The 24,743-nt window shown below is 39.9% G+C and overlaps 1 protein-coding gene across 3 annotated transcripts in view; it reads right to left on the bottom strand.

Moving 5' to 3' along the window:
• LOC149224136 (alpha-glucan water dikinase, chloroplastic-like) overlaps nt 1–24,743 on the bottom strand; it is a 483,030-nt gene that overhangs the window by 260,946 nt on the left and 197,341 nt on the right. For 2 of the 3 annotated variants that reach the window (XM_089386017.1, XM_089386016.1), the window contains exons 12-14: nt 2,639–2,801; nt 2,463–2,552; nt 2,166–2,351 (exon numbers count right to left, since the gene is read on the bottom strand). In XM_089386017.1, the coding sequence (XP_089242143.1) occupies nt 2,166–2,351; nt 2,463–2,552; nt 2,639–2,801 (439 nt within the window). The remainder of the gene's footprint in view (nt 1–2,165; nt 2,352–2,462; nt 2,553–2,638; nt 2,802–24,743) is intronic. The other variant, XM_089386018.1, reaches the window with a different exon arrangement.

Raw genomic sequence — 24,743 nt, forward strand, 5'->3', positions numbered from 1 at the left:
GAGACAACGAAGAGCCTAGGGAGGCTGACACAGAGGCAGCTAGGAATTACGTAGAGGCAAAGGAGGCCAGCATGGGTGACACAAAGGGCCAGAGCGCTGACGCAAAGAGCCAAGGGGCTGACACAGAGGCATTAGTAGCTGCACAGAGGCTACCAGAGCTGACGCAAGGCCAAGAGGCAATGCTAGGTGATTTTCGAGGGGCAGACTGAGCACTGGTGAGCTAAGAGGGTGATGCAGTCCTTATCAGAGTGACGTAGCGCAGTGGAGAAGCTTGGAGCAGCTTACAGTGTCCAGCTAAGGAGATGCCATAGTTGCTATGGGATCGATCATCCGGTGACTAATCAGCGGGAATATCTGTCTCCGAGGAGAAGTACTTTTTCCAAGGGAATTCTCTGTTGGGTGAGCCATTTCTGGCACCCTAGTTGTATTCAGAAATTGCATAATAATAAAACCCTCATATCTGTTGCACCGGTTTTTCCTGCATTGGGTTTTTCTGGGGACGATTGTCCAAAAATAACGGTGTCCCTTGTGTGTTTATCTCAGTTATTTCAGTGGTTGACTTGTATATGTGTTAAGGTTGCTTTTGTGTTTAATTTCGGTATTTATATTTATAAATAACTTGTTAATGAAAAGAAAAAGTAGGAAAAAATATACCAGATAATGCAATAGGGATTTCTGACGTGTCAAACTTAGAAATTTCAATAGAGCTTATACTTGACCATCCAGCATTGAAGTTGTTTGGGGACAAGCAACATTTGGGAGGGGAGGACTGTAATGTCCCTTCCTAAGTTATTTTGGAACAAGATTAATTTCTACCTTTCGGGGCCAATTTTGGAGGAGATGGGGCCCATTCGATTTTATTAGAAGTCTTAGGAGTTAGAGGTAAGTTATTTTTGTTTTGTTAGTAGCATGTGGGGGCCACTCACACAAGGAAACACGCACTCCCTAAGCCAATAGTTCGAATTGCATGAGAGGGAAAATCGAAAGCTTAGTGAGGGACCCATGAAGGAGGGAAAAAGGATCCACGAAATCTATAAAAGGCAACACTCCTCATTTCATCATCTTTGGCATATTGAATTTCTTTTCAATTGCTCAAGTTGCTTAGTCAGCTCACTTGTTGTTTAGCACGAGTTTTCTGAGTGGAAAACTAACCCCTTCTTCGGGGGACTTCAAGTGCCACCCTAGAGAGGTTCTTCCATATTCTTCCAAAGGTGATTTTCAGTGTGGTTTCCAGCATTTGTATTCAATGTCTTTAGGTGGTGCGTATTTCTGGAGGACGCAATTGGAGAAACCGAGTTGAGATCTTGTGCATTCTTCACGGGAGCTATTGTCAGGAGAAATTCTATGAAAGAAGCTCTGGTGATTTGCTGCCATTTGGGTGAGTTTTTGGGCTAGGAGCTTTCTTCAGTGGGGAATTCACACTTCCTGGGGTCAGTGCAGAAGGGAGAGATTGGGCACACTGGGTAGCGGAGACTTAGTCGTTGGAGTTGTTCATTTCCGGGAGAGTTAAGGGAAGTCTTAGTGGAGGTTATTACTACTTTTCCAAAGTGTTTGAGGAGGATTTTGTTGGTGTATTGACAGTTAGTGTGCTTCAGCAGTTTGGAGGGTGTAGGGCCTTTTGGGGGTTGATTTTGGAAGGCCAAAACTAGGCCAAACTATTTCTAGATTTTTGTGGATTTTGCCTGAGGAGCCTAGAAATAATTTTGCAGAATTGATGGGGACTGCGCAGTGCAACAATTGGTCAGTTGATTGTAGCTCTGAATTGTCATTGCTTCACCTGGGCTTTGCTCTGCTTGCCTTTTAAGCAAGCCCAGGTGCATTCCTTCCATATTTTGTACTCTTGCACCAGTTTTATAATAAAATGGCTCAGTTGCTTCCATATTTCTGATTGTTATGGGTGTGTTCTAATTGTTTTGAAATTTTTGTGGTGAAAAATTGTTATTTGCCTGCATATCATTATTTTCCCTATTTTGGAACATTACAAGGTAAGATTTAATGAAAGTAGGCGAATGTGTTAAACCACTAATTACAGATAATATTATGTTTATTGTTATCCTTAATGCATGAGGTCTCAAAAATATATTATTCTAATAATATATTAAGAATTATGTGCCATAATAAGAGAATGGGTCAGAGATCTATTGTATTAAAAACTTGAAACTGACCTTCAACGTTCTCATATATGTTGTCAAATCACGGATAAGGCCTTCCTTTTGATCACTTCTGAAAGATGGCTCAGAGATAATTGGACGATCATAACTAGCAAGCCGCTCTTTTGTCACACCATTCATGTTTAATGTCTTCCAATACATATCAATTTTGAAGTTGTTTTTGATATAATCAAGAAGAGCCTGTAATTATACAATGCTTAGACTATTTATCTTGAGAATATTATTGCATCAATCAAAATAACTACAAAATTATAACTCGTGCAATACATATAATGTTTAATGCTAACTCACCTGGCAGATTACCACATCATCCGGACTGGTATTATTATGCAGTTTTTGGTGCCATTCCTCCATCATCGCCCCTTTACAGTCATTGTTTCGCTGCACAATTCAGTAGCATTGACATCAGATTGTTTTGATAGAAAATTTCTCTCTAATAAGACTAGAAAAATATTCTTAGGCATTACCTGGATCACAAGGATTTCATCTCGTATGCGTTGTCCAACATCGCCTTGACCCCCACGACCAATTGTCGACATAATAAGTCGTACAACTTCTCGATTATTTGGTTGATCTTGATAGATTCTTCGTAATAGGTCTGTAAGCTTGTCTTGAGCTGTGCTAATCTCCCTACAAAAGTGAAAACATAAGGACAGAATTTAACGATACTGCACCTGTGTTTATTTAAGAACATGAACCTAGTGCAATGTACAATTCCTAATGTCAAAAATCCTCCTCTAATTTAGAAAAAGTTGCAAAACAATGTACACCCAAAAAATAGTTTACACAAAATAAATAAATAATATATATTTATCTATAATACAAACAGAAAAAAAAACAAGAAACAAATAAATTAACACTTTGCATTTAACACATTAGTTTGTTCCAGTATGCTCTACATTCTATTATTGAGCATCAAGAAATCATATTGATATTTGTCACTAATTAATTAATTTTTGCTGTTGAAACTTCACCAATCAGAAAAAAGACTTTTGTATGGCCAAAGGCCCTATATAACATTTGACAGTTTTCTTTTTTAGATATATTCTTTACTCTATATGCTAATGTGATTCTTTTACTCACAACTCAAGATGTCCATGTCAGATCTTATGAAGCACGCTGCTTGTATATAACATCCATTATAAAAAGTAACTACCCTTTAACAATCATAGATAGAAAAACAAATTAGCATAAAGTTAATTACCCTTTGACATTGGATTTCTCAGAAGATTTATTTAACAATCCTTGTCTTCAGGAAGGAATGGAAATTATTGGAGGAAACCTCAATTTCTCTCTTGGTGCCTCCCAGATATGGAGACCAGTGGTAGTGTTACCCCTCTATCAGTGGGGGTACATAGATTTTTTCAAGCAGATCATTCACCACAATTGTAAACCAAAAGTCACAAGTCAAAGCCTTATAAAAAACCATGAGAGTCCATGTATTAACCATCCTCGACCTGGTCTCTTGTCTTTTGAGTTTGTATTCACTATGATTGGTCGAACTATGCCTTGTCCCTTGAGAGCTTCATCTTGGCGATCTTGTTCCTAACCAGATTGGAGGACCTTGGGAGCTTTTTCATGAGGATTCATGGTTCTATGGGAGCCTTGTCTTTGTAGGGGTGATCACTAGTGTATGGACCAGTCCAGGCCTGTGTCAAGGTGCACCTATGTCGTTCCACATGGTTTCGTGTCTATAGAGTCTATAGGTGACCTTGGCCTTGGTGCAATATTGCTCATTATACCTCTCACAGCATAGTAGTCTTATTTTTCAACTTTCATGTTTCCCAAGGTCACATCTCCCAAAGCAAAATGGTCCAAGTGTTCAAAAAGTCAACCCGGCTTCAAATTATAGACCATGACTAGAGGAGTCCATGCTACGTGAAAATTTTTCAATCAAAGCATCTGGTGTCTAGTTACAGTCCAATCAAACTTGGTCAATATTACAAGAAATGTTTTCAAGGGATTTTTAGGTAGAGAGTTGGGCAAAATCATGCACACATTATGTCAAAATTGATCAGCTCGACAAGATGAAGAAAACCCAGGCGTCAAAATTTTGAGATCAGCCAGAGTGTTGGAGAGCAGGCATAGTGGAAGTATGATTTGGCAGTCAAAGTGATGATGTTGCAGTCTCCTAGCAGATATGAGGAAACAGAGACAGAGCCCGTACAGATCAGGAGTCAGGACATGCTAAGCAAAACCTAGGTTCCAGTTTTTCCAAGAGGGCTAAAGCATTGGAGATATACCACTGTGGACCCAAGTTGAATTGCTAAGGGAATATTAAATGCCAATTTAAAGTCAAAAAATAGTTGTTGGGTCAAATCTACCTATTGGAGAGAAGTCTACTAGCCATTGTAACCAAATTGGACTGAGAAGTTGGAATATGGACCTATTAAGTTTTAACTACCTGTTACAACTAATTTTTTCTGAAGGGACAAAGTTTTCTTTTGGTCAATTTACACTCTTTTATGTGGACAAATCAACTTACTCATGGACCAAAAATGCTAGACACTGGGGGGAGTCATGATGCTACTTCATTTTTTTACCATTGAAGACCATTTTAAATGGAGACTGAATTATTTTGCGTTGTGTGGACAAATTCAACCCCCCTAGGGAAATCCATGCTATTTTGTAATATTTTAAGAAAATAAAAAATTGTTAAGTCCCGGATTGTGGAAGACTAACAATATTTTAATGAGAAGTCAACTAGCCATTAATTTTTTTTCTATATAGGCCTAGACTCTCTTCCATTGTAATGATTGTTGATCATTTGAGACAAATGCTATCACAAATAAAGAGCTCATTTATTGCAAACTCTTGTAATTATTTATAATTGTGGGATGGTTTTTGTCTTTGTTCTTTTTCTTGTTATGGTTATTGGGCATGATTTATAAAAATTCTAATTTATTTCTGCATATAAGAAAACTAATAATCTTTGCCATCGAAGAGCTAATATACTATGTGGAGACAAGCGACTAGGGTTTCTTCTACTTGTTTGATCCTACTTGCAAGTGAATCAATCCAAGGGTTTTGGACTGATTCGAAGGAAGGCTTCATTATTCCAAGGATTTTGCATTTCATTGGACATAGAGAATAGAGGTCGAAGACGCTAAAGCTATGCCACTCCTAAGGAGGGTCAAAATTTTGCAGGGTAAATTTGTTGAGAAATCTATAGGGCAATAATTAGAGTGATTTCTCTTTCTTTGATAACGGCTTGTGATGTAATTTTACCTTTTTTACTTATTAGCTTCTTCACTCATTTTTATGTTTGTATATCATCAAACAACTACAAAAAACAAGAAGAACAAGAACACAGAATATAAGTTGCAAACTAGGGAAAAAACCTCTCCACTTGAGAGGAAAACCCGCAGATATCTTCTCTTCCTTATAGATCCTTTAATTGACGAATTCCAAGACCTCTAGACTAAGACCAATATGTTATTTTATGTAGCATCAAATGTGTTCTAGCCACGAAATTTGGTGGAGAGGCTAGAATACATAAGATCTCCAAAACCCACAAATCGTTTCTGGAAATTCCACCTAGAAATGACCTAATTAGATTATTAACCATTTTTAAATATTTCCTTAGTCTAAACTTAGGGAATATGGTTAATTAATCAAAATTAATTAAGTCAAGGTGCAAATCAACTAGAAACTCACATGGATCGACTTCAAGATGATCCTATCCCTTGATTAAGATTTAATCTTGGTTGTTGGAGTCCCAACAGAGGATTATAAGAAGAAGTCGATGGGCACTTGGAGACGACACACCAGTTGCATATACTCAGTGATCTAGGTAGTTCGATTTCCCAGTGGCAGATGATTCAGCGGTGAGATCGAGCCAGTGATCAAATCACAGGTGGCAAAGGGGTAGCATAGTGATTTTCCAAAGGAGTTTCTAGTTCTGGAGGAGTAAGAAGAGGAGGCCATAATTATTTTCCAGGAGGCTACGTAAGGGGCTATGCAGCACCTCAACAAGGGCAGTTCGATTTAGTTGTGGAGTAGGTTGTTTCAAGTGCCGAAGGCTAGGAAAATTTTTAGAAGGCCTGGACAGAGACTTCCAGCAGTAGAGACAAGAAGGACATCTATTTTAGAGGAAGTTCTGGGCTGAGCGTACAAGGGACTGCGCAGAGCCAACGCAAAGGTTGACAAAGAACATTTCGGGGGTCAGTTTCTGACCCTAGACTGAGCCGACAATGCTTGGAAAGGAGGGTAAAATTCCCTCGGATATTTTTCCCAGTGTTTCTTTCAGATAGAAACGCTAGTTTGTCGTCAGTTTATTGTACTCATAATTTTTGTTGCATAATAATAATAAAACCCTATTATTGGAGAGGTTGGGACACATGAGATCTCCAATACCCAGAAAGGGTTTGGGCAAATTCAAAACAGTTCAGGAGATATTAAAATAATTAATATTTTTAATGGAGTCCCTAGGTCTAAACTTAGGGATAATAAAATATTAATGTGGATTAATATGAAACTGTGTTAGAATGGTCCAAAAGATATGGATCAAGCTAGATCTAATCTTAGCCGTTGATTAGGGACTTAATCTCGGCCGTTGATATGTCAACGGAAAAGTATAGGAGGAGGCTTGAGGGTCACTTGGAGAGTACACCAGAGTGATTAGTCATTCCATTCTCTAGAGTGGGGTTTGCTAAGAAAGATAGAATTAGTGATCGGGAGATGCAGTTGAGGGGCATTTGAGTACAGAGAGACAAAGAGGCAGAGATAGTGTCGGGAGAGCAGCACAGTAGCCAAGGAGAGTGACACAGAGCTAACAAGGGCTCACGCAAGGCCACGCAGAGGCAGTCGAGAGCTGCACAAAGCCTCAGAGAGGCCAGTGTTGCTGACGCAGAGGGCCAGAGAGCTGACACAGGGCCTCCAAGGGCTGACGCAGTCTAGATAGAGGCTGACGCTGGGGTTTCCGAGGAAGATTTTTGTTGAGTAGCTGCCGGAAGGATTATCCAGGGTTTCAACTAGAAGATTTGTCAGAAACTGAGAGGTATTACTGCCAAGGGAATTCTCTGTTGGGTAGGCCAGTTTTAGCACCCAGATTGTACTATGATATTGCTTAATAAGAAAACCCTCAGATAGCTGCACCGGTTTTCCCGCATTTGGTTTTTGCGGGGACATTACTCCAAAAATAATGGTGCCATATGGTGTGTATGTTTCTGTTTCTTTTAGTTGTTGATCTGTAATATGTTGAGCATGCACTAGTGTTTATTTTCAATATTTACATTGTAAATAACTTGTTAAGGAAAATAACAAGTAGGTAGGAATAAATCAGATAAAGTACATGGAGGGTTTCTAACTAAGTAAACTTAGAAACTTCAACAAGGGAGAGTGACGCAGTGCAAAAGAGGTGACACAGAGGCTCACGCAGTGCCTAGGTCAGCATTCTGAGCCAAGTGAGGGTGACGCAGTAGCTGGGAGGAGCCCACGCAGTAACTGCATCAGCTGTCTAGGCCAGCGCAGAAGCAGAGAGGGGCAGATCAAGCTCACGCAGAGCCACGTCATATTTCTAGACCAGGAAGGAGTGACGCAGTGGCTAGGAGGAGCTGATCTAACTCACACAATGATTGCGCAGAGCCAGAGGAGCACAAATTCTTCAGTTGTCAGGGTTGGGGGAGCAAAGCAAATTCGATCTGAGGAGTTGGTGGGATGTTTTTGTTGTTGGTGTAGAACAGTGTTTGTGGAGACAAAGCTGAGGTAGTGGGAGTCACTGCCTTGACAAATTTCTAGCCAAAGAAATCTAGATCCGGGTTGCAGCAGCAAAGGAGGATTGGAGAGGAGTGATTCGACATTTGGCTGGAGGATTTCCGTGAAGGAAATCAGGACTTAGAGGGAGTCTAGAGGAGCTTGTTCCTTAGAGGATTTCTACCGCCAAAGAAATCGAGATTCGAGTTTTGTTAGGGCAACAACGAAAAAGGGAGAAGAGAACCAGTTCAACATTCAATTGGGAAGACATGGCCGTCAATGATAATTGTGCCATGAGTGCTCATGCGCCTCTGGAGAAGAAGTGGGGCGACATTGTAGTCGAGAGGACTGCATGGACGGTGTAGGATCCTTGAGGTGCCCAAACTCTTGGATCACATACAGTTATGGGAGCCCTTAACGACAGTAGAAAAATGACGAGTGTCGGTTGGAGCGAGGTGTGATGGAGCGACAATTGCAGAGCTAGAGTGCCAAAGTCTGAGACAGTGCAGTGGATGTTATAGCAATGCGAGAGGCACAGAGTAGTTTACAGTAGCACAGTGGCAGCAGAGAGTCAGCACAGATTAACAGCAGAGGTAGCCTCAGCATTGCGAGGCATCCATACTGACCAGCATGTCAGTTTTTGGGTGAAGTTTTAGTTACTTACTTCTCAATAATTGAGTTGCAATGCAGCAGTTAGCAGTGGCAGTGCTATGGGTAGTATGAGGCTACATTTTGAGAGGGAGTTGTAATACAGATGTAGCAATGGCAGTGGCAAAGTCATGGGAAGCAGTACAGGAAGCAACAGTGCAGTGGATGAAGGGCATCAAACCAAGCATCAGCAGCATAGAGGACCGATGCAGTGGATTAGTATAATACTTTTTTGAGAAGTATTACTAGAGCACATTCCTCGCTAAGAGGGAGTGTTGATTTTGGGTAGCATCGGATGTGCTCTAGGTCCGAAATTTGGTGGAGGGGCTAGAACACATTAGATCTCCAAAACCCAGAAATTGTTTGGAGAAATTCCACTCGAATGAGGAGGTATTAAAATAATTAATATTTTTAATGGGTTCCTAAGTTTAAACTTAAGAAAATAAAAATATTAATGGGTATTAGTCGGAATATGGGTGAGAAACTTCTAAGTACGAGGATCAAGTCTGTTTTAATCTTAGCCGTCGATTAGGGACTTAATCTTAGTCGTTGATACATCAACAGGAAAAGTATAAGAGGAGGCTTGAGGGTCAGTTGGAGATACACTTGAGAGATCAAAGAGTTCAATTTTTCTGGGGCGAGGTTTACTGAGAAAATCGAACAAGTGATCTGTTGCAATGAGGGGCAGTTCAGTAGAGGGACTTCAGTCCAAGGTCGAGAATACATAGTGTTGACCACTACATGTCAACTACCCATAGCAGTACACCCCCTTTTCCGCAAAAGGGATAGCGCTTGAGCAACGTGCCCGTGCCAGTCATCATCAGCCCGATCATGTTATGTTGTAAACTTCGTCTGCATGTGTAAATTGTAAATAATCTTAGCAGATCTGAGTCATGTATGTAAACTGACTAGGCAAACCTAATTTTCTAGTGATAATCTACATTCCGGAAGGTTTTTTATCTCACCGATCCATGATCGGCAAAGTTTTCCTTCAGCCTAACCCCAAAGCCGGAATGGATTTTGCCATTAGAATCTTAGGGGAATCCTAGTGCGCTAGGTCGTGTCTATGTAAAAGTAATTTGGGAATAGACCTAACTATGGTTAGGCTATTTTATTGCAAATTGCTTGATCTGCTAGATTATGTTTGTGTCGCGGCACTGGGTAGTCTATGAGGGTCTGTCAAATGGGTTTTCCCCCTTGAGATGTAAAATTGTAAAAGTCATGATGTAAAGTGTCTTGAGGGTTAGAAAATGTTTTAATCCCCTCATAAGTCCTAAGTCCTAGGTCCTAGGTGATTTTTCCAAAGGCTAAGTTCGAGGATCCAAAAATAGAAAATAAAAAACAATTAAAAAATAAAAGATATAAATAATAATAATAAATTAAAAAAAAACTAAAAAAAAAAAAAAAAAAATTAAAAAACAACTAAAAATAAAAAATAAAAATAAAAAATTTGAAAAATAAAATAAAATAATAAAAAGTCAAAATTTTGAGAAAATAAATACAAGATTTTATTTTAATATATTAAAATGCATTTAAAATTTCGACGGATGAGATTAAAAGAGATTTTGATCCTCATCGACGGTCGAGATTAGTTTGACATGGATCACTCAAACTAGCCGTTGGGAATTTTTCCTTTATTTAGGGTGTCAGGGGTCATTTGAGATCATTTGATCTGTGAGTCTTGTGCTAAAGAAAACTCTTTTGTAGTCATTTTTTGTGCAATAAAAAAGACTTTGGGGTTGAAAATCTTGTTGGTGTTACTCTTCTGGAAATGCTGTAAGATGTTTTATTTTTCAGCATAATTATATTTTCAGCCATTGATAATAGCTTGATGAAGATTGATTTAGGCACAAATATCTTTTCTGATCTCTGGGGTTTGAATGATAGTTTAATTTCTGAAATATAATGTCAGATATCTCCATTTGATCTGAATTTCACTGTTGTTTTCTCCCTCTATGTTAATGGTTGATTTTAAGTTGTGCAGGAAATCCTTTTTTTTAGATTACCAGGTGTTCCGAGAAGTTCTTGGCTGAACCAGCCTACTCCCGGATTGCATTTTCTGAAAGAGCCCAGCAAGTTTTGAACCCGGGCTTATCATTTGAATTTTTTTTTATGAGTGCATGAAGGGTTTTCTGAAGCATCCCACATTAAATTTAGAATTTCTGTGGATTATTGATAAATCTGGCTGCTTAGAGTCGTGAATCTGTAAATACTGTAATTATTTAGTTGATTTAGGGTTTTCAGTTTTGTTCTCCTCACGCAATCTGCTCAGCCATTCATTTCCGCAGCGTATTGTTTCACCATCGCTCAAATTTATGTAGCTGCCATCAAACTTTTTTGTTCCAAACGTTGTACCTGCAGCAGCAAAACATTCGACTTCATTGTATATTCGTTAGTTCTTATTAGGTTTGGGTTTGAATATATTTCAATTTTCATTTTATTTGTCTTACTTAGGTTATATATATATATAGATATAGATATTTAGTTTATGAATTTAATTTAGGCTTTAGTTCTAGAATTAGATTTAAATTTCATTGTGTTTTATTTCGAACCAGTCATAAAATCTAAAAATTAATAAAATAATAAAAAATTAAAAAAAAAAGGGTTAGATTTATTTTGTTTCATTTTTTATTTTCAAAAAAAAAATACAAAAAAATCATAAAAGGTTTTAGTTTTAATTTTTGATAAAAAATAAAAAACAAAAAGTTTAGATTAGATTTTAGTTTTATTAGGATTTTAATTTTGTTTTATTTTGATTTTTAGCTTAGAAATTTTATAAAAATATAAAAAATACAAAAAAAAAAAAAAAAAAATTACTAATTTCGATTTCCTTTTTTTTAATTCAGTTTTAAATTTTATAAAGTTAGCATTAGATTTAGATTAGAGTTGAGCTTTATTTTAGGTTTAGCTTTTAGTTTAGTTTAGTTTAATCTTTATTTTTTAATTTTGTTTTGTTTTGTTTTATGTTTAAGTTTAAAAATAATATTAAAAAAAAAACATAAAATCATTAAAAATTTTGTTTTTAGTACTTTTGGTTTGTTCTCATTTTAGAGTTTTATTTTATATAAAATAAAATAAAATAAAAGATAAAAAAATGAAATATTTTGTCAAATTTAGTCTAGGCTCAAGGATTGATCATATTTACGAATTTGGTATATCTTTTTTGCTAAGGCTAAAATTTTGATGTGGGATTTATATTATCATTTTTATATAGTTAAACATGCTTAAATGTTTATTTGAAGATTAGCTATATGAAGGTGGTAATTGACTAGCATTTAAAATTGCATGGTTATTTAAAGCATTTCATCTTTTGAATTTTAATTACTAGAGTATTGTTAAGGCATTGTGCATTTATTGATTATCTCGCATTTGGTAAAATTAATCTTTGCTTGGGTTATTTGATGATAAATGATCGCTTTACAAGGTTCATATTTCTACAAATAATCATTTAACCATTAACTCCATAAGGCACTAGTACCTTAACTTCTAAAATCAATCAAGTGCTAATTTGCCTTGTTGTGTCTCCCAACCCAACTGGTCCACAGTTGGTCATCCTTTATCCAATAGGGTCTACCCCCCTTAGACTCGGGAGACGGCTTAAACGGAGAGATCGGGGATTAGGGTGACAGCGCCCGATCTGAGCGTTGTCGTGACAATCTATGCGACAACACATAGCACAGAGGCAGAGAAGCACCAGGAGAGCTCTGACATAGTACGCAGAGGGAGAGCTCAGATGCAATGTCACAGTGTCGCAATGACGCAGAGGGAGAGCTCTGACATAGTGACATAGAGGGAGAGCTCTGACGCAGTAACGCAGTGTCGTAGTGACATAGAGGGAGAGCTCTAATGCAGTGTCGCAGTGACGCAACTACTAGAGGAGGTGACACAGTTCCAACGCAGAGCTTGGAGCAGCCATCGCTGCCCAACACTGAGAACAACGCAGTCACCTGTGGGGTTTGTTAATCTGTCTCTGGATAGAGGTACTTCTGTCGAGTTTATTCTCTGTTGGGTGAGCCGGATTTGCCACCCTAGTTGTATTCAGAAATCTGCTTAATAATACAAACCAATGTGGAAAAAGTCGAAGTCGGGATTAATTCGGCAAGGGTCCAAAAGTTGAAAAACTCGTCAAAGTCGGGAGTTTTTTGAAAAAGTCGGCAAAAAGTCGGCAAAATTAAAAAAAACACAAAATTATTCATTTTTTTAATTTTTTTTAACATCTAGAGTATCCACAACATCAAATAAATGCAGTTCCACATAAACATGTAAAGAAAGCTAATATATAATATGTATATGAAGTCTAATGCTACATCACATATCAAAATAGTGAATCAACTCCTCAATTTTGAGTCCTGTCCGAGTCTCAACTCTCAAGAGTCAAAATATCAACAAAAAATATAATAAATGTATATCATGAGTCATCTAAAAATCATCAAGTAATCAGTCACTGAGATCCTCTTCCCCTTTTAATTTTTGTTTCCGCTAATTGTATTAAGAAATAAGTCATGCATTTATTCAGTAGATTGTAATCTGCTTGGGTAATAAGGTGTCAGGTGGTAGGTCCAATGAAAATTAACAGTGAGTATCACAATAGATGTGAAAATTAATGCTTGGTGAATCCAAGCTGCTTATTTTCTAAGAAAAGAGTAGATGTCAGATTATTAACCTAGCCTTGGCATCTATTATTCAAAAACTCTTGGAGGTAAAATCCACTTCTAATACATAACCTTTCCCCACATTTACAGGGAATTCACCACTAAAGAAGATTCCCTTTCAAAACGTGCTCTCATTGCAGGATCTTTGCTATCACAAGATTTCATAGGTACTTTGTTCCTGTCTGAAAAATGGGTTCTTTTTTGAGGCACTGGTTTTGTTTTTTCTGGACAGGTTGTTGCTATTTGATCTTCATGGCCTCCTCTTTGTTGTTTCTCCTGGAAGCATTCAACAACTATAACAATGTTTTTGATGGTGTGGGGTTCTTTCTACAGAAGACTGTTGTATGCCTATCCTTTTGGTACTTTTGTAATCTTTAGAAGGGGCAATGGCTGTTAGAGTCTGGATCACTGAAAGCCTGGAGGCTTAGCTAATGTACACTTTGTTTTCTAACTAGAAATATGAAGTATAAAGATTTGTTTTTCCTTGGAAAACAAAAACATATCTTAACCTCAAAACTAACAGATTACAAATGAGACTGCTATGCTTGCAAGAAGTATGACAAACAATACAATGCAATAACTTGAAAATGCATGGATGGAAGCTTCAATTTACAGTTTTTTCACCTTTGCGGCCTCTTTATCCCCGGCCTAGGAAGGGACGAAGATTTTTTGGGTCGACTCCCGATTAAATCGGGAGTATAAAGAAAAAATCGCGATTTTTTCCTTTGTGAAAAAGTCGCCAAAAAGTCGGGGGATTAAATCGTTTAGTTCAAAAAATCGTGTTTTTAGGATTAAATCGGGATTTTTTGCAGACTTTTTCCACACTGATACAAACCCTCTATATGCTACACCGGTTTTCCCAAATTGGGTTTTTACGGGGACGATTGTCCAAAAATAATGGTGTCCCCTATGTATTTGTCTCATTTTATTTCAATTCATGATCTATATGTATGTGTAGTTTGCAATAATATTTTCATCACTATTTAAATAATTAAATAACTTGTTGAATGTAAAAAACAAGTAGAAGATGGTAAACCAGTGATTGCAGTAGGATTTTTGATGTGTAGATTCAGAAATTTTCACACGAATTTGCTTGCTTCTCAGGATTAGCTTCATAGGGTGTGTGGTATATAGACATTGGAGCATCAACTCTTAAGACAAGGTTTAGAGAATATTTCTCTAGCTACAAGGAGGAGCAGATAGACTTCTAGATTACTATGGGAAACAGAACGAAGTGTACTCCAGTAAGGAGAGGTACCATCGATTTTCAAAGGAAGTCAGGAGCAAGCACCAGTGCTATAAATGTATTGCATGTGCCAGGATTGGGTATGAACCCGATTTCAGTATTCCAGTTACACGATAAGGGATATGATATCCACTTCGTAGGGAAGAAGGTGTTTTTCAAACACTCAAGATGGAAGAAGGTAAGACGGATTGGAGTTTGAAGCAACAAATTGTACAAGTTGCAGTTCAACTCTCCAATGGCACTAATAGGCAGTGATAGTAGCAGTGGGAAGGAGCTGAATGAGTTATGGCATACGAGAAGGGGACGTCTACACCATCGAGCAGTCAATATGCTTAAGGAAACAATAACAAGGGTTCCAAAACTTGGCACGAAACATGATGATGTGCGCAAAAGATGTGTACTTGGGAATTATGCTAAGGCAACATTCCCAAGAAGTGACAGCAAAGCAGATCGCATGTTAGGACCTATACATTCAGATATTTGTGGCCTGATGTCCACTAGAGCTCTCAGTTATGTCAAATACTTTGTCACCTTTGTTGATGAACATTCAAGGAAAACTTGGATCTACTTCTTTAAGACCAAAGATGAGGTGTTTGATCATTTCAGGGAGTTCAAGGCCCTCGTGGAGAATGCGACAGGGAAGAAGATCAAGGTGCTTTGCTCAGATAATAGTGGAGAGTACATGGATAAAGACTTCACATATTTTTGTGAAGGAATGCATCAAAAGGGAATGGACAACTCCCTATAATCCACAACAAAATGGGCTAGCAGAGCGAAAAAACAAAACCATAGTTGGGGCTGCAAAAGCAATGTTATATGACCAGGATAGGCCCATGTTTCTATCATAAGAGGCATATAACATGGCATTATACATTTAGAACTGGACTCATAGAGCACTGGGGAAGAAAACGCCAAAAGGGGTCCCCATAGAGAAGAAGCCAGAAGTTAGTCACTTCAGGATCTTTGGCAACATTACTTATTGCCACATGCAAGATGAGAAGCGCGCCAAATTGGATCAGACTGTAGAGAGGGGGTTTCTTGTTGGGTATAGTGAGACCTCCAAGGCATACAGGATCTACATTCCTAGTAATATGAAGATTCTAGTCATATGGGACGTAAATTTCATAGAAAATCGAGCTCTCAAGAGATCTCGTGAGAGCAGTGTTGCACGAAGCGCCCCCCCCCCCCGGTTCCAAGCCCCGAAGCGCGTCTCGTATGGAAGCGCCTAGGAAGCTTGGCCGGAAGCGGCGCTTCCGAATTCGGAAGCGCCGCTTCGGCTTTTTTAGCCGCTTCCTGGAAATTTGGAAGCTTTGTATAGAAGCGCCGCTTCCGAAGCGCCGAAGCGCGCTTCATAAGGCGCTTCGAGCGTCGGAAGCGTGGTGCTTCGGAGGAGGAAGCGTACGCTTCCAGAAAAGCTTCTGGAAAAGCGTTTAGAAAATTGTTTTTTTTCAATTTTTTTTTTAATTTTAGGTGAGTTTGCTTGTTGGGGGTGGGCCCACCTTGGGTTAGGGTGACGAATGAAGGCAAAAAAAAATATAAATATAGCAGATGCTCCCTCATGGTAATGTTAAATTCTTAAAGTAAAAGTGGCATTCTCCTTTATTTTTCATTTTCATCCTTTTACTTAAATTTTTAACATTACCATGAAATGACTTAGGATGTTTGAGAGTGGTTCCATCCTCATTGGACTTCATATGGAGAAAATAGAATTTCATATCCTATTCAAAATTTAGCAGACTTAATAGTTTTCAGGAATTCAGGATCAATGGGATTGTGGCATTTCATTAGATTATATCAAGTATGAAGGTATGCGATTAGCATTTAATCAAGAGCACCAAGCCCTATATGTACCCTAGTGTTGGTGGTGTTAATTGTTGAACTCCTTTGTCACGCGGCACGCCCTTAGCAAAAAATTACCTTTCAATCAAGTCAAAATCATCGATCAAACATGTTAAGCTTTTTCTACCATATTTTAAGTTTTGAATTAGGTAGTTTGGTCAAAATTGGGCAATGTTGACTAATATCCCTAGACAATCGAGGTAGAGGCAAAGGCTAGACAAGAGGAGAAGAATCTAGATTCTAGATCATTAATGTACAATGGATGTTATATCTATCTTGATTTATGCAAAAATATGCATGTTTTCATGTCTTCTACAATTAATTTGGTATTTGGGATGTTTGTTTTGAGTATAAATGCAAAAAAATATAAAATATATATATATAGCAGACACTTCCGCAGACGCTTCGCTTCCTAGATTTTTGGAAAATGACGCTTCCGCAGACGCTTCGCTTCCTAGATTTTTGGAAAATGACGCTTCGGCGTCCCCGCTTCCAAAAAAGGCTTCCGCTTCGTGCAACATTGCGTGAGAGGCCTGCAAGTGATCAGGATTAGTCAGCTGAAGCTCCATTGGTTCAGCAACAAGGGCAGCCAATGGGACCACCAGTGCGACAGTCACAGGGATCCAATATGGTAACCAGTTCTATTATTTCCTCTAGAGCAGGGAATCAAATGAGATCTCAGGACACAGAACAATAGGGGGTGGATGAGGAGGCACTGGTAGAACCTCCCACTACTAGTGGTTGAGCCAGTAGAAAGGTTCGTCGGGCATTGAAAGATGCAGAGGAGTTTGTTGGAGCTCCTAGGACGAACAAAATACAGTGTAGGTATCTCATGTTGCAGAACCTTCCATCTTTCAAGAAGTCACACAACATCAGGTGTGGGTAGATGCGATGGTAGAAGAGTAAAGCTCTATCATGACGAATGATGTCTGGGAGGTGGTGCCGAGACTTGAGGACAAGTCAGTTGTAGGTTCTCGATGGATCTACAAGATCAAGTATGCTGCAAATGGAAGCGTAGAGATGTACAATGCTAGGTTCATGGCTACGAGGTATGCATAGAAATAAGGGATAAATTATGAGGAGACCTTCGCCCCAATTGCCATATACACCACTATTCGGTCAACTATGTCCCTAGCATCTCAGATAGGATGGCAGATTCACTAGATGCACGTCAAGACAACATTCTTGAACGGGTGTTAGAGGAAGAGGTGTACATTGAACAGCCAGAGGGCTTCGAAACTCATGAGAGATGCACTCATGTGTGCAGTTGAAGAAAGCTTTATACGAGCTCAAACAGGCTCCCAGGGCATGGTATGGTCGAATTGACAACTACTTGCAGTAGACGGGATTTGTCAAGAGTGATGCAGATCCAAACCTTTACTATTTGATGGTAGAGGGTGAGCCACTCATCCTAGTATTGTACGTGGATGATCTCTTCTTGACAGGATCATCAGGGCTCATAGAAGATTGCAAGAGGAACATGGCAGCAAAGTTTGATATGAAGGATTTGGGGTTGATGCACTATTTCCTAGGATTTGAAGTGTGCCAGAAGGATGGGGAGATTTTCCTTGGGCAAAGAAGATACGCTACAAATATTCTGAAGAGATTCAGAATGCAGAATTGTAGACCCATGTCTACGCCCATGATCACAAACTAAACGAAGATAGATGCATCAGATAACAAGGATGTCGACCCCACCTTGTATAGATAGCTTATTGGGTCTCTCATGTATGTGGTCAACACTAGGCCAGATAATTTCTTCGCGGTCATTACCCTCAGTCAGTTTATGGTAGAACTGAAGAAGGTACATTGGACAACAACGAGGCATATTTTGAGATATGTGCATGGAATAGTCGAGTACGGGTTGAGATATACCCGAGGGGATGACGTCAGACTATGTGGATTCACAGATGCAGATTGGGCAGGGAGTTCAATGGACAGGAAAAGTACCTCTGGGTACTACTTCAATGTTGGATCAGGGATGGTTTCTTGGGGTAGCACGAAGCATAAGTTAGTAGCACTGAGCTCTGCATAAGTAGAGTATATGGCAGCCTGCATAGCTACGTGCGAAGCTATATGGCTTCGAAAGCTACTAGTAAGCTTATTCAGGCAGAGGTTGGAGGCAACCAGTGTCTACTGTGATAATCAGAGTTGCATAAAGATCTCTGAGAATCCAATGTTTCATGACAAGTCAAAACACAAATATTCTATGTCATTTCATCAGAGAGATTGTGTATAGCATGGAGCAGTCCAACTACTATATGTTCCCACAAAAGAGCTAGTTGGAGATATACTCACAAAAGCTCTAGGGATAGCTAAGGTCGCCTCTTTCAGAGAATAGATGGGTACGATGCAAAACTTGTTTCAGTAGCAAGGACAGATTACTTAGGATGCTTCTCAGTTGTAGTAGTTGCAGTTGCAACAACAACAAGTGAGAGGGAGTTGCACTGTGTAGTGCAGATGCAGAGTTGGTAGCAGTATGGCAGTGTCAGCAGCAGCACAGATGCACCATGAAAGTTGCGTAGCAGTAGCATCGAGACATCAGCAATGTGACAAAGGTGATACAGAGACAGGGTGTTGTGGCAGGATGTGCAACACTATAGAGAGAACACAGTCCTCGCTAAGAGGGAGTGTTAGTTTCTGTAACATCGAATGTGTTATAGCCACGAAATTTGGTGGAGATGCTATAATACATGAGATCTCCAAAACCCAGAAATCATTTCTGAAAATTCCACCTAGAAACGACTTAATTAGATTACTAACCGATTTTTAAATATTTCCTAAGTCTAAACTTAGGGAATATGGTTAATTAATTAGAATTAATTAAGTCAAGGTGTCAATCATCTAGAAACTCACACAGATGGATTTCAAGATGATCCTATCCCTTTATTAAGATTTAATCTTCCCGTTGGAGTCCTAATAGAGGATTATAAGAAGAATTTGATGGGCACTTGGAGAGGACACACCAGTTGCAGATACTCAGTGATCTACATAGTTCAATTTCCCAGTGGCAGATGATTCAATAGTGAGATCAAACCAATGATTGAGTAGCAAGTGCATAGGGAAAGCATAGTGATTTTACAGAGGAGTTTCCAGTTCCAAAGGAGTCAAAAGAGGAGGCCATAATTATTTTCCAAGAGGCTACACAAGGAGTTTCTAAGTGCTTCAACAAGGGTAGTTCAATTTAGTTGTGGAGTCGGTTGTTTTAGGTGTTGGAGGTTGGGAAAATTTCCATAAGGCCTGGATAGAGACTTCTAGCAGCAGAGACAAGTAAGATGTTTGCTTCAAAGGGAGTTCTGGGCTGAGCATCCAAGGGACTGCGTAGAGGTTGACGCAGATCATTCTGGGGGTCAGTTTTTGAGCCCAGACTGAGCCAAGATTGCTTGGAAAGGAGGGTAAAATTCCCTCAGATATTTTGGCCAGTATTTCTTTCAGATAGAAACACCAGTTTGGCATCATTTTATTGTACTCGGAATTTATGTTGCATAATAATAATAAAACCCTCATCTGCTGCACCGTTTTTTCCCGCACTGGGTCTTTGCAGGGACAATTGTCTAAAAATAACATTTTCAAAATTTTATCTGTGCGCTAAAATCTCTTTGTTTCCAATTTGCAATTTTCCGTGTTGATTTGGGGTAGCATCGGATGTGCTCTAGCCACGAAAATTGGTGGAGAGACTAAAGCACATGAGATCCCAATACCCAGAAATGGTTTGGGTGGATTCTAAACAGTTTGAGAGATACTAAAATAATTAATATTTTTGATGGAGTCCCTAAGTCTAAACTTAGGGAAAATAAAATATTAATGTATATTAATATAAAATTGTGTTAGAATGGTCCAAAAGTCATGGATCAAGCCAAAATTAATCTTAGCCGTTGATTAGGGACTTAATCTCGACTGTTGAATTGTCAACGAGAAAAGTATAAAAGGAGGCTTGAGGGTCACTTGGAGAACACACCAAGTTGATCAAGATTTCGATTTTCTGGGGCAGGGTTTTCTGAGGAAGTCGAAAGAGTGATCAGAGTTGCAGCTGAGGGGCAGTGAATACAGAACCAGAGAGGCAGAGATAGTACCAAGAGGATCAGCGCAGAAGCCGGGAGAGAGGGATGCAGAGCCAACCAGAGGTTCACGCAGAGCCAGCCAAGAGCTGTGTAGTGCCTCAGAGAGCCAGTGTGGGTGATGCAGAGGCTCTAAGGGACGTAGTGCCTCCAGAGGCTGACGCAGGGCAAGCTAGGGTGACGCTAGGCAGATGCTGGGTTAGAAAGGGCTAATGTGGTCCCTAGAGGCTGACGCTAGGGTTTTCGTGGGGCAAATTGGAGCTGGGAGTTGTTGGAGGCTTTATCCGGGGTTTCAGCTAGAACATCTGTCTCCGACTGAGAGGTACTACTGTCGAGATTATTCTCTGTTGGGTGAGCCCGTTTTGGCACCCAGATTGTATTCTGAAAGCGCTTAATAATTAAAACCCTCAGATAGCTGCATCGGTTTTCCCGCATTGGGTTTTTTCGAGGACATTGGTCTAAAAACAATGGTGTCACTTGTGCGCTTGTTTTGTTTCCTTCAATTGATGATCTGTAATGTGTTGAGCATGTACTTGTATTTATTTTCAGTATTTACATGGTAAATAACTTGTTAATTAATCAGAACAAGTAGGCAGAAATAAATCAAAAAGTACATGAGGGGTTTCTAATGGGTTAGACTTAGAAATTCCAACATGGTATTAGAGCGTGGTTGCAAATCACAGGAGAACTGAGGACATCATCTGAGCAGAGCAGCAGAAAACAGCTATCCCGAGTGACAGAAGTTGTTCCTAGCAGAGAAGTAGGAAGGAAGGGGTGACGCAGTGCCTGTGTCATTAAGTTTGAGCCAGGAAGAGGATCAACGCAGTGGTAGAGGGGAGCAGACTCGACCTATGCAGTGCCCGATCATCTTTCTCAGTCAGGAAGGATTGACGCCTGTGGCCAGGAGGTGCAGATTTTGTTGGTGCTGGGATTGCGCAGAGCCTAGAAGCTCTAACCTTCTGTTTGTTGGAGCTTAGGAGGCTGTGGGTAAGTTACAGAGAGAAGCTGGTGGGGTACTATAGTCAGAACAATACCTAACAGGGAAAGACCAAGGAGGAGGGAGTTGCTACCGAGGATTTCTAGCCAAGAAATTCAGATCATGGTGCGGCTGCACTAATGATCAGAGTGGGAGCATCTCAACATTGGCAGAAAGGTTTCCAGGAGGGAAATCAAGGCTCAAAGGGAGTCACACCAAGAAATTCCAGGAGGGAAGTAGAGGAGCAGCGAGATGGCAATGAATGGGGTAAGAGACCAGGACAGACTGGACAGAGCCTCAAACTTCGTAGTCTGGAAGGCCAGAATCTTGTCCGTTCTAGACAGGAATCGTGTCAAGCACTTCGCCTTGAAGACTATAGTGATCCCAGTTGACCTAGCTGAGAACAACAAGTACGAGGAGGCAATGGCAAGGGCCAAGAGCATCATCCTTGACGGGGTCAAGGACCATGTAGTACCACATACTGTCGAAAAGGACACGACAAATGAGATGTGGGAGGCCCTAAAGAAGTTGTATCATCATACTTCCGTGCAGAAGAAGATGCTAGTAGAAAATCAGTGGCTGTCATACCAGATGCAGAAGGAAGAACAGATTGACACCTTCCTCGGTCGATTGAAGGAGATACAGGATCAGCTGACTTCCATAGGGGCCACGCCGGATCAAGAATTGATGATGAAAACAGCCCTGAACAGAGTCTCTGAGACAGGGAGGTGTTCGTCCAGAGCATACTGGGCAGTGCAACCCTTCGAAATTGGGAGGAAATGTGGGTGGCTCTTCGCCAAGAAGAGATTAGAAGGCTGAACAAGGCAGGAGGTAGCGGTAAGGGGATCAGAATAAAGGAGGAAGAGGATGATGTTGCCCTAGCATCTGAGTGAAAGCAGGAGAAACGAAAGAAGAAGGACCTCTCCAAGGTCAAATGCTTCAACTATGGAGAACTAGGTCACTATGTGAACCAGTGTACGAGGAAGAAGAACAAAGGAGAGGCTTCCGAGACCAAGGCAGTGCTATCAAGGGCAGAGAAGGAAGTGGAGACAAATGATGACTGTGCCATGAGTGCTCACACACCACTTGGGAGAAAGTGGGGAGACATCGAGTTGTATTGAGATAGACTACAGGCGATGAGGGGCAGGATCCTTGAGGTACCCAACCTCTCAAATTAGACCTAGTTATGGGAGCCCCGAAGAGGAATAGCAGTGCTGGCGGGTGTCGGTAGAGACAGATGCAGATGGAGCGACAAAGGGAGCTACAGTGCAAGAGTCCCAGGTCAGCGTGAGGCAGCAGTGTGAGATGCACAGAGTTGATGCAGCGGTGCAAAGGTCAAAGAGGGAGCACTTGTCAGTGACAGAGGGAGCTTCAGTATTGGGAGTGTTTCTAGCCTGACGAAGATGTTAGAGTTGGGAGATCAGTTACTTACTTCTCAATAACTGAGTTGCAGTGTGGCAGTTAGCAGTGGCAGTGCTATGGGCAGCATGATGCAACATGATGAGAGGGGTTGCAATGCAGATGCAGCAGTGGCAGTGGCAGGGCCATGGGCAGCAGCACGGATGCAGAGGGAGTTGTTGTACAGATGCAGTAGTAGCAGTAGAAGGGCCATGGGTAGCAGTACATGATGTAGCAATGCAGATGATGTTGGGCAACAAACCTAGCATTAGCATAGGGACCGATGCCAGATGATCAGAGTGATGCTCAGAGAGGAGTATTACTAGAGCACAATCCTCGCTAAGAGGGAGTGTTGATTTGGGGTCACATCGGATATGCTCTAGCCACGAAAATTGGTGGAGAGGCTAAAGCACATGAGATCTCCAATACCCAGAAATGGTTTGGTCAAATTCTAAACAGTTTGAGAGATATTAAAATAATTAATATTTTTAATGGAGTCCCTAAGTCTAAACTTAGGGAAAATAAAATATTAATGTGTATTAATATAAAACTATGTTAGAATGGTCCAAAAGTCATGGATCAAGCCATAATTAATCTTAGTCGTAGATTAGGGACTTAATCTCGGCCGTTGAATTGTCAACGAGAAAAGTATAAAAGGAGGCTTGAGAGTCACTTGGAGAACACACCAAGTTGATCAAGATTTCGATTTTCTGGAGCAAGGTTTGCTGAGGAAGTCGAAAGAGTGATCAGAGTTGCAGCTGAGGGGCAGTGAATACAGAAGCAGACAGGCAGAGATAGTACCAAAAGGATCAACGTAGAATCCGGGAGAGAGGGACATAGAGGCAGCTAGAGGTTCACGCAGAGCCAGCCAGAGGTTCACGCAGAGCTGGCCAGGAGCTGCGTAGTGCCTCAGAGAGCTAGCGTGGGTGATGCAGAGGCTCTAAGGGCTGGCGCAGGGCGAGCTAGGGTGATGTTGGGCAGACATTGGGCCAAAAAGGGCTAACTCAGTGCCTAGAGGTTAACACTGGGGTTTTCGTGGGGAAGATTAGAGCTGGGAGTTGTCGAAGCGTTTATCCGGGGTTTCAGCCAGAACGTCTGTCTCCAACTAAGAGATACTACTACCGAGATTATTCTCTGTTGGGTGAGCCCGTTTTGGCACCCAAATTGTATTCTAAAATTGCTTAATAATTAAAACCCTCAGATAGCTGCACCGATTTTCCCGCATTGGGTTTTTCTGGGGACATTGGTCCAAAAACAACGGTGTCACCTGTGCGCATGTTTTGTTTCCTTTAGTTGATGATCTGTAATGTGTTGAGCATGTACTTGTATTTATTTTCAGTATTTACATGGTAAATAACTTGTTAATTAATCAGAACAAGTAGGCAGAAATAAATCATTATGTACATGAAGGGTTTCTAACGGGTTAGACTTAAAAATTCCAACATTCTACACTATTTTTATGGTGAAACTGCATAATTAAATTTACAATTAGAAAAATAATTTCTAGTTGCTGCAATAGATGAAATTTTCACACAATACCCTCCAAGACCAAGTCCAACATTTCCGAATGACGTGATTTCCTTGTCCAAGTCAAACCCAGTGAAATCTCTTCCTGTAGCACAACTTCGACCCCCAACTGCAAAATTTCAGCCTCCACTGTAGATGTAATGACCCATCAAATTATAGGGAACATAAGAATATTAGAAAGCATATGAGGCATGCATATGATAACTACATATGCATGAACCGCATGTATTGCACTAGTATACATACTGGCTAATATGGAAAATGTTTAGGATAATCAATTGATTATTGAAATTAATTCCTATTTCATCGGAATATAATAAATATATCGAGTAGGGCCTTGATATGTATATCACCCTTAAATACCTATATACATGATTAATCCTTTAAATTAAATATATCTAATATATATGATAAAGATAATGAAATATATATGAAATTTATTTAATTTATATTTAATTAAAATAAATAAAATCATTTATTTAAATATTAAAATAAATCAATCTTTGTTAAAACTATAGATAAATCAATTTAATT

Source organism: Pinus tabuliformis, chromosome Q (genome assembly GCF_031772625.1).
Source record: "Pinus tabuliformis cultivar Carrire ecotype Pingquan chromosome Q, CPIR1, whole genome shotgun sequence".
Taxonomy (NCBI): Eukaryota; Viridiplantae; Streptophyta; class Pinopsida; order Pinales; family Pinaceae; genus Pinus; species Pinus tabuliformis.